This window comes from Populus nigra, chromosome 15, assembly GCF_951802175.1.
Source record: "Populus nigra chromosome 15, ddPopNigr1.1, whole genome shotgun sequence".
In the NCBI taxonomy this organism is placed as follows: domain Eukaryota; kingdom Viridiplantae; phylum Streptophyta; class Magnoliopsida; order Malpighiales; family Salicaceae; genus Populus; species Populus nigra.
Window position 1 is genome coordinate 13457423 of NC_084866.1, and position 9517 is coordinate 13466939.

At 36.3% G+C, this 9517-nt stretch overlaps 1 protein-coding gene and 1 long non-coding RNA gene across 3 annotated transcripts; one reads left to right on the forward strand and one right to left on the reverse strand.

Annotated features, from left to right (window-relative positions):
* The first annotated feature begins 627 nt into the window (after positions 1–627).
* LOC133674084 (uncharacterized) lies at positions 628–5038 on the forward strand. Of its 2 annotated transcripts, XM_062095060.1 has the most exons (5): positions 628–1244; positions 1334–1448; positions 1553–1667; positions 1974–2902; positions 4832–5038. In XM_062095060.1, exons 1-4 carry the CDS (start codon positions 1144–1146, stop codon positions 2891–2893), a joined length of 1251 nt encoding a protein of 416 aa, XP_061951044.1. In that variant the 5' UTR covers positions 628–1143; the 3' UTR covers positions 2894–2902; positions 4832–5038. The 2 variants fall into 2 exon arrangements, with proteins under 2 accessions (XP_061951044.1, XP_061951043.1); XM_062095059.1 differs by lacking the exon at positions 4832–5038 and having other exon boundaries at positions 1974–3106.
* Positions 5039–6366: 1328 nt separating this feature from the next.
* On the reverse strand, positions 6367–7753 carry LOC133673888 (uncharacterized). The gene is made up of 2 exons (XR_009835090.1): positions 7190–7753; positions 6367–6848 (listed from the first exon to the last, which is right to left on the reverse strand). It is a non-coding gene; the product is annotated as an uncharacterized LOC133673888 (long non-coding RNA).
* Between the last annotated feature and the right edge of the window lie 1764 nt (positions 7754–9517).

The following is a 9517-nucleotide window of genomic DNA, read 5'->3' on the forward strand; positions in this document are numbered from 1 at the left end:
TTTTTTTTAAAAAAGCATGAATTATAGTATTTTCTCAAACCCAAGTTTCTATCATGAAAAACATGCTTATGCAATAAAAATCAAATAATTTTTTTAAAGTTTTAATCAATCTAAAAACAATTTAACCACGAAACAAAACCTAATAACCATGGGAACAACTCCAACCTAGATCATGTGAAAAACAGAGTAGAGAGAGGATGATTCTATTTAAAATGTGTTTAAAAACACGATGCAAATAGTATTTTTTAAAAATTTAATTTTTTTTGTTAAAATTTAATATAATTTATATATTTTGGATCATTTAAATATATTAATATTAAAAAAAATTATAACTGTTATCATATTATTAAATAATTTTTTACAAAATAAAATGTAGATGGGTTTTTTGTTTTTTGGTTGAAAGTAGCAAAGAAGGTCAACTTAAAATTCTGGAAAAGGAGGCATAATCAAAAGAAAGAACTAAATTCTTACAGCATAACAATAGTTTACAGTCATGATTACATGGGATTTGATTTCTAGGGGATGGTGTAGGATAAGATGTCATTTTTGTTTGTGCCCATGCTTTAGGCAATCCAAAGGAATACATGGCACCCAAGCTAGGGAGATAAATTTTAGTGGACGATGCCATCCTTTAGTTTTTTGACGCCCACCCACATCAAAGCCACTCCTCCCCTTTTCTTCTCCCCAAGAAATGAGTATGAAAACCAAAATCCCAAAAACCTTTCACTGTAAAAAAGAAGACATTACCTTAAGAACTAAAAAAAAGAGGAGGAAAAACTGGTAACCTCTCTAAAATTATTGGGGCTGGGGCAGGGAAACCATAGGAAAGCAACTCTTTTTCCTTTTTCTTTTTTTTTTCTCTCTCTCCAGTCTTTTGTGCTACTCCCCAGCCAACAAAAAAGAGAGCCCCCCCATTGCAAACTGGAAGAATGGATTTGAAAGAATTGAAGTGACCTTGACCCATGTAGTGTCCTCTCCCCTCCCTCTATTTAAAACCCTCAAATATCTCACCAAGTCTCTCCCTCCCTCCCTCTCTCTCTCTCTCTCTCCTTTCACTTGGTTTTTTTTTACTACAGTGGTATTAGTTTTGTGCGTGTTTTAGAGTGAGTGAGTGTGTGTGTGTGTGTATTTAGCAAGGGGAAGATGCCAAGGCCAGGGCCAAGGCCTTATGAGTGTGTGAGAAGAGCATGGCATAGTGATAGACACAAACCCATCAGAGGTTCCATGATTGGACAAATTTTAAGGTTCTGGGTCTTGATTATTTTTGCTTATTTTGAATAAAGATTGAATCTTTTTATGCATTTTGTGATTGTAAAGTTTTTGCTTTGATTAGGATGGCCTATGACACTCATAGTGCTGCAACTAAAGGGAATAGGGAGTGGCAAGATAAGCTTCTTCTTGTGGTTTACAGGGCTGAGGAAATCATGTACTCCAAAGCCAACTCTGAGGTATGATTAAACTTTTTGTTTTTCTTTTGGTCTATAGATTCTTGGATCTTTATTATGTTGTATTGTGATTTTAAACTCATCATTACATGGTTTTTGCTGTCCAGGCCGAGTATGTGAGCAAAGAGACTTTATGGGACAGAGTAAACGATGCCGTTAATACCATTATAAGGAGAGATGAGAGCACTGAAACTGGAGATCTTTTGCCTCCTTGTATTGAAGGTACTGATTTCTTTATGCAATGTCATGTTTCTTGGATCCAACTTTGAAATTATGTTTCCGGGTTCTCATTTTGGCAGCATAGCATCTCAGAGTCAAGACTTCTTTTTTGTTGACAATGTCAGAGTCTAAGACTTTAAATTACTTGTAACAATTGCATTTGAGATTGTAAATTATGCATGCTAAGTTTTTAAAGCATGCATTGGTCTAAGCTTAAATTGTGTAACTCAGAAATTGAAATTAGGTATAGTTTGTAACAATAGTACTTGAGGTGCTAAATCATTTATACTTTGTTGAAATATTGTTTAGCTGCCCTTAATTTGGGATGCAAAGTGGAGAGAGCTTCGAGAAGCCAACGACACAACAATCCCAGGAGCTACCTCAGCCCAAGAACGCAAGAACCGGCATCTGTAGCTCCTAGAGCTGTAGATAGAACTCATGATGAGCAAGGCCCTCGGCTAATGCCAATTCACTCGATCAATCCATTGAACTTTGCTGCAAGAGCCACCACAATTGTGAATCCAAATCTTCCTGTTTCAGAGTCTAGTCATCGTCTGGCTGAGAGTAGTAATGCTGCTCCTCCTCACAGTTACCCTATCTTGTATGAGAATATCCCTCCTGGCAGTGATCAGTTGACTACCAAGGAAGCCGACATGCATCAGAACTTTGGTTCAGTTTATCCCTTGTTTTATGGAGATCAATATCAAATAGAAGCATCTGATATGGTCTCTGAAGTTTCGACAAGGATGAACTCCAACAATATACTTGTGGGTAAACCTATTGGTACATCAGTAGCTGCGCATAGGGATATCGGCGTTATCTCATGTTCCAGTGCTGAAGTTGGTTCCATGAAAATCACAAAAGCAGATTTCAGGAATATCCATGAGAAGCCAACTGGCACGCAATGTGATTTATCCTTAAGGTTGGGTCCATGCTCAGACCCTTGTATAAGCACCGAAAGAAATCAAGCTCAAGAAAATGAAATCGGCTCGAGCAGTTCTCAAGAAAGAGACAAGTTTAGTGTTTTTTCTCAACATAGAAACAAGGAATTCTGTTTTTTTCCCAGTACAAGCAATAGGGATCCCTCTGGGTCCTGTCCGGATAAGTGGGCCTCAGAGGGTGATGTTCAGAATTTGGAGGCAAACATCAGAAAGCGCAAGGCACCCTTCAGTGACAATGTGGAGGATGGACATTTTGCTGGCAGTCCAACCAGTTCATTGGTCGAATAGAATGGCCAGGTTTGTAGGCATTGTTTTCCTCGTTGTAGTGTATATGCTTCAAAATTTGAGATGGTTAGAATTATGCTGGTCGATCCTTTCTGCAACCTCATTTTCCTATGTAGTTCAGATCACAGAGATTTACATGCCAACAACGAGATTGCAACTTGGGACTTGGTAAAAAGGTGAATTGTAAATGAAATCTGAGTTTGATTTAAATTTTAATAGCTGGTGACATAGCTTTCAAAATTTAGACATCAAGCCATCACCAACATCTAAATAGATATTACTGGGATCTGTTTAGCACCACAATCATTTATTCATTCCACCTTCTTGATTTCCTACAACAAAAAAAGAAAAAAGAAACAGTTTTAGGACACAGCTTAGAGAAAGTAAAGTAACCCACCACTGTTGGAGTAGGACATATGACAAAACTTAAGACGTCAAAGGACAGCATGGAATAACATTGAAACCAGCCTGTTGAAATGTCCTGGTATGACATTGTGGGGCTTCTTCATGGATGTCCTCTCTAACATGCAAGAAAAAACTTCAAATGTATGTACCTACATTCATAAGCCTCTATGCATTGATCTATCAAAAAGACCAAAAAAGAAAAAGAAATAAGAAATAAGAAATAAGAAATAAGAAATAAGAAAAAAAAGGGAAAAAGAAAAAAACTCAGGCTTTGGGTTGAGGTAAGTCTGTTCTATATTGGGGAGAGTGTTGCCTAGTTTCCCAATAAACTGGTGCGAAGAAAGATACTCTTGTCCCCCATTTCGGTTTGTACAAATTTACATAATTAGGTTTCAGCTAAGGCAATATACCCTGGGTTTGTTGCAAGAATCTGATGTGCATAATGCTCCTCTTCCTTGGGTATATCCAAAGAAGGTTTAGAAAGGTAACTGGTTGTGATTCTATAGGGCAGCTCCTCTTCCTTGGGTATATCCAAAGAAGGTTTAGAAAGGTAATTGGTTGTGATTCGATAGGGCAAGTTATATTCTGGAGAGGATTCTGATAGTAGGCTTGACAATGAGAATGGATTACGTAGAGGTAACTAGTAAGACAACATGCTGAGAATGTGGAAGAGTATTAAAGCACATCAGATTTCTGGAAATGATTCAGAAGGTTACTTCGGCATTTTGTGTGTTTCTTCAGCATTTCTGGAAATGATTCAGGGGGTTACTTTTATATGGTTTCTGTAGCAAGGATCTATTTGAAGCTTGGATTATTACCTTTTGCGGTTTTATTGGTGCGATGACATAACATAGGAGGTCGCTAGAAAGTTTGCTTTAATCTTCAATCGAGCAATCGAGTTCACTGTACCTATTCTGAGTAATTTCAATTGGTGAGAGTATATTGGTGGAATGGGGTACACTTTGAATTGGTGGAGTGATCAAGATATCATTTTGGACTTTTCTCTGTCATCAATGTGTCATGGAAGAAGATTAATATAGGTTTCGATAATGCTTTTTTGTTTTAATGGAAATGGCCAGTTGCTGGTGTTAAAGCGGTGACTGACTGCCTTCTCGAACTGTTTCTTTACCATCAGCAAAAGAAAGGTGGATCCCTTTTCCGGTGTCTTGTATGTTCTGGAACTTAAGAGTTCACTATTTTTATGGAAAAGGACAGGATTCTAACCATCATGCATTATGCAGCTTTCCCTAGTTAGCGCTGAAAAAATATCAAGTTTTGTCATTAACTTCCTACAAATCTTTTTTAATTTGAAACTCTACTGTGGTCAGGTTATGAGACTTCCCCAGATGTGATATAAAGAAGACAAAAATGAAATTCAATAATGCCTGCTCTGCTCCCAATTTCTCCATTCCGTCATTTACTATTTGCTTCATTTCTCTTTTCCCTCTTGCATGCCTCTAATACCTCAGCTTGGGCATTTAATGTTTGATTAGCTGAAAAAGAACTTGTTGGGAGTTTCTTCTGTTTCTATTGTAGGTGCTGAGATCTTTTTTGAAAGAATGGTAGGATTCCTCATAGCATGCTCTTGGCAATCATTCTATAGCAGTGGATATAAGCTCAATTTCCACCACATAATTGTATACAAGTAATAGATATCGGAGAATATGTTCATGTTCTTCTTTGATCACTCATACGTGTAAATATTTTTTAAGCTATTATTAGTTATTTTGAATTAAAACCTAACCAGCACATCTTGGTTTTGGCTTTTACATAATTGATTGGATGTCTGATTCTTATGCACGAGTAAAGTTGCTATTAGGGAAATGGAGCATCTAATAGATAGTTCAAACTAAGTGAACATTTTCAGACTCCATAGTTCCATTTATGTCTCCATAATCGACTGATTTGAGTTAACACGTGTCATTTCCTTTTCAACGCCTTTCCCTCCTCACCCCCTATCTTTATGTATTTGAATATTTTGAGTGCAGAACAATGTGGGATTCATCATTCTTTTGTCTTTTTCTTTCCCTTTGTACAATTTGCAATCTGCTATCCTAGCATAGCGTCTACTTCAAGGGAAATGCATAGGGGAGTGGTGCACCTCTGTCCATGACGTGAACGTGATGGATATTAACAGTTCTTATTCGTATAGCTGCTTATGCATGCATGACTATGCTTACAGGTAATTGGGATCTTCGGGTCCCTTTAGTAATTGACCCAGTGGTTGAACCAGAAATTTGATGTTTAAACCATTAAACTGGAACCTTCATCAGTTCTCTCCGTCAGTTCTGAAAGATATGAGTAGAAGTCTCAGGTTCTGGGGTTGCAGGCCAGGCACAACATCAGGTGGGAAAAAAATTGGAAAGGTGGGAAAAACTCGGAAACTCACCTTTCCAATTTTAGAACAGTGGGGAAAATATTTCTCAAATTAACATAGTTGAATATGGGAAAAAAATCGGAACCTCACCTTTCCAATTTTAGAACAGTGGGCAAAATACTTCTCAAATTAACAGTTTGAATAAATAATTTCTAAATTAACAAAGATGAATCTAGCGTGGGAGATATTCGTGCTAGTCCGGGCTTTCTTTTAGACTTTAGGAAAGACTGCTTTCTCCGCATAGGCATCAAAAGCATGCCCAACATCTGACAATCCAGCTAAAGAAACAGATGTCTGATGTGAAATGTTCAAGAATGACCCGTGTCAATTTTTTTGATCTGTTGCAGTAAGACTTGCACACACGCGCAACAGCTTAAACATTTTGTATTGCTCTAACTATTAGGAAATCAGGCAGCAAGAAAACCATAAAGGAAGATATAGGTAAATCTGCATAAATTGTTCAAATATCAATCAAGAATTTGTGTAGAAAATACTTGTGAAAACATGGGATTTGGACAGCCCTTACAAGACTACCCGGTAACTTTTTTCTTTTTTTTACGTGAACCTATTTCGTGTAAATGAATTAATCATACTAAATTATATAATTCAACAACCACTTATTGCGATCCATATGATGTGAAGGAGGCTATGCCATAACTTCTGGTCATAAAATGTGACAGGACTGGCAGGAGGATGGTCCAACGAAGGCTGTCTCCTACCTGACCTTATCGGTGTAAGGATCTTTCATTGCAAAGACAGCTTTATTACAACGAACAAATGTAATCGGTACACTGTCATAAACAATTTAAATATCCCCACATCGATTATTACCAACAAGCTATCTAGGGCTCACCCAATTCTAGAGCTACTGGATAAGAAAAGGTAACTTGCATGACGGGGGGTGTCTTTAGATTTAGTTTAAGAAGAAGAAAACTAAGGTGGAGAAGAAAAGAGCAGATAAGGCGGCGGCCGCGGTAAGAGATGGAGCTGCAAAACTTGGCGGTATGCCATCTCCAATTTTGATTATCATCTTCTGGCCTTGCTCACAGTGTGTTCCTTCAGAGCAGAGGAAGTAGTGCGTGGCATTTTCTTTGAAAGTGACTTTAACTCAATTATCGTAGTCCTCCTTGGTACTTACTTCAGTTGCGGTATGTGTTCCGATTGTCCAGTTGAATACTGAAAGAAATGAAAAGGAAAACACGTCTCATTGATTGATTGGGGCATGGAGTGAGAATAATTTGAGGAAATACCATGCATGCATGCTTGTTTTTGAGTCCTTAATTTGGACAACGAATTGTGCGTAAGGAACTCGACTTGAAAAATGTGTAGAAGGTGGTTGTTCCTCGTGACAAAACCCACCAAACCTATACCTATATGCTAACTTAGTTCTACCTCTTGATATATAGGATTAGGCATACCAAAGATATGGACCAACATCAGTATCATATCATGCATGCATGCAATAAATAGAGCCGTAATTAATTAATAAGCTCATAAAGAGATCAAGAAATGCTAACCGAAGGCGTCTCCTGTCTGAAATGTGCTCTGGCTGGTGCATTCCTCATAGTAAGAGCTGTTCGGAGGAACAATCCATCCCAAATCACCTCCAACTGTGTAAGTATTAGCTGCATATGCACCGTGAAGCAAACCTACCGATGCAACAATCAAGAACCCAATATTGAAACACAATCGGCTAGCCATTTTATTGCTTCTGACAATCAACGTTTTAGGAGCAGTCTCTTTAAGAATTCTTTGATTTCGGAAATAACGAGATATATATAGTCTTTCAAAAATGTCTTCAGCAAAGACAGACCTATATAGAGAGAGGGAGCGAGGATAAGTTACATGCACGATGAAATGTTTGCAAAAGGTAACTGATTGACTGTTTGACTGAAATTCTAGAACGTCACTGTGAAAGAAGAAGCTATAGGATTCAGCCCTTAATTTACCCTGCCGACACAGTTTTTGACAGCATGCGAATTCGGCAAATATTGTTAAAATATATAGAAACAAACACTTGGTAAAGAATGCTTCGTCTTCACTTTTTACATGACAAAATTACTCTCCCCATAAATTTCCCATTCTTGTTTGACTGCTTGGTTGGTGTTTATCTCTGAAATGGCGTGTGGATCAGATAGATCAATAAAATCCCTAGCTGGTTAGTAGAGTCCCTCGCGTGTCTTATTTCCGGCCAGCCTCACAAGTGATGATAAAGAACACTGTCCCACGTTGAGCCCATCTCCCTTTTTGGAGTTTGTCGGTTTCACCACCTCAATCGTTTTGATATTGTTATAGATATTTGTTATAGACCTTTTATTTTTTTTTCATTGCAGGAAAGATCAAGATAATGCAAAATCGAGTACGAGAGATATTTGTTACTTTAGGGCTGATTTGATTTTTTTTTTATTCCACATTAAAATTAAGTAGGGACACCAAAATACTTTAAAAGTTGTCTTGGAATCATAATTTTAACTACTAGACGGCATTACACGTGTTGTTAGAAAATAATTAATATTATTCATTAAGTTTTTTTTAACTTTTTTTATTTATTAAATTGTTTTATTGCACTAAAAACACCCAGTAACTATCAAATAACCACATGTAAATAATAAAAAAGCTCTTAACTTTCAAAAGGAATGAAGTAATTTACTTGTTTAAAAATCAAGTCAAAGATTAAAAAACTTGTTGACTCAAGTGATTTTTTTTATCTTGCAAGGACAATTAAGTACTCACACGGTGCAAATCACAAAAATCTCATCTAATCCCTTCCTTTCAAGGAGACCAATGTGTCTCATGAAAAATACCATCATACCCCTAGACCCGAGACATGCTACTTTGCCCGCGAAAGGATAAAATCAGTTCAATTTGGACAGTGTAATGTAATGTAATGATCTTTGTTCTTGTGTTTAGAATCCATTTCAACGATAGCTCCATGATCTTCGGCCTTCATTATCACATAACCTGCTCCTGTCCTGTTCAGTTCATTTAACATGCTGATTTGGGATTCTTTAATCACTTAGTCTCCTCATTCCCTACCAACATAGTTTTAGATTGAGATTTCTGCCCCGACTTTGAATACAAAATAAGCTCATTATTTTCATTTATATCCCGACCTGATTGAATTTAGTTAGGTCAACCAGGTTGTGAGCTCTAACTGCTAGGTTGATGGCTAATTCATATATATCATTTTATTTTAAAAAGATATTATTTTAGTATTTTTTTAAAAAAAAATTCATTAGTTTTGATATCGTTAAGTTTAAATTAAGTTTGGATAATGTTTAGTTGTGTCAGCCAAGTTATAAATTAACTTGTTGGGTTATATGGATTTAATTAGGTCAATGTTAAAAATAATTCAAAACACAGCTTAACTCGTCACATAAATTTGGTTAGGTGAATGTCAATAACAATTCAAAATGCATCTCAACTTAGGTCAGACTTCAAATTAACAGGTAAATTCATTAGGTTATGTTTTATAATAATGTTTTGGAGCACATGAAATTTGAATTGCATTTCAGTAAAAAACCAAATTGCAAGAGAGCAGGCTCTTGTTCTGTGCTGGAATTCCAGTTAATAAGTATGGGCTTCATGCCTATATGATTGGGCTAAAAACTATTTTGAAAGAGTAATTAAGTCTGGGAGTGAGGAGTAGGTTAGAAATTGTATTTTAAAGTATTTTTTTATTTATAAATATATTAAAATAATATATATTTTTTAAAAATTTATTTTTATATTAATATATCAAAACGATAAAAAATATAAAAAATATTTTTTTTTTTAATTTTAAACAAACATCGTTTCAGCCTTAATGCCAATCACTTTCACATAACCAAGACCTCGTCAACTTT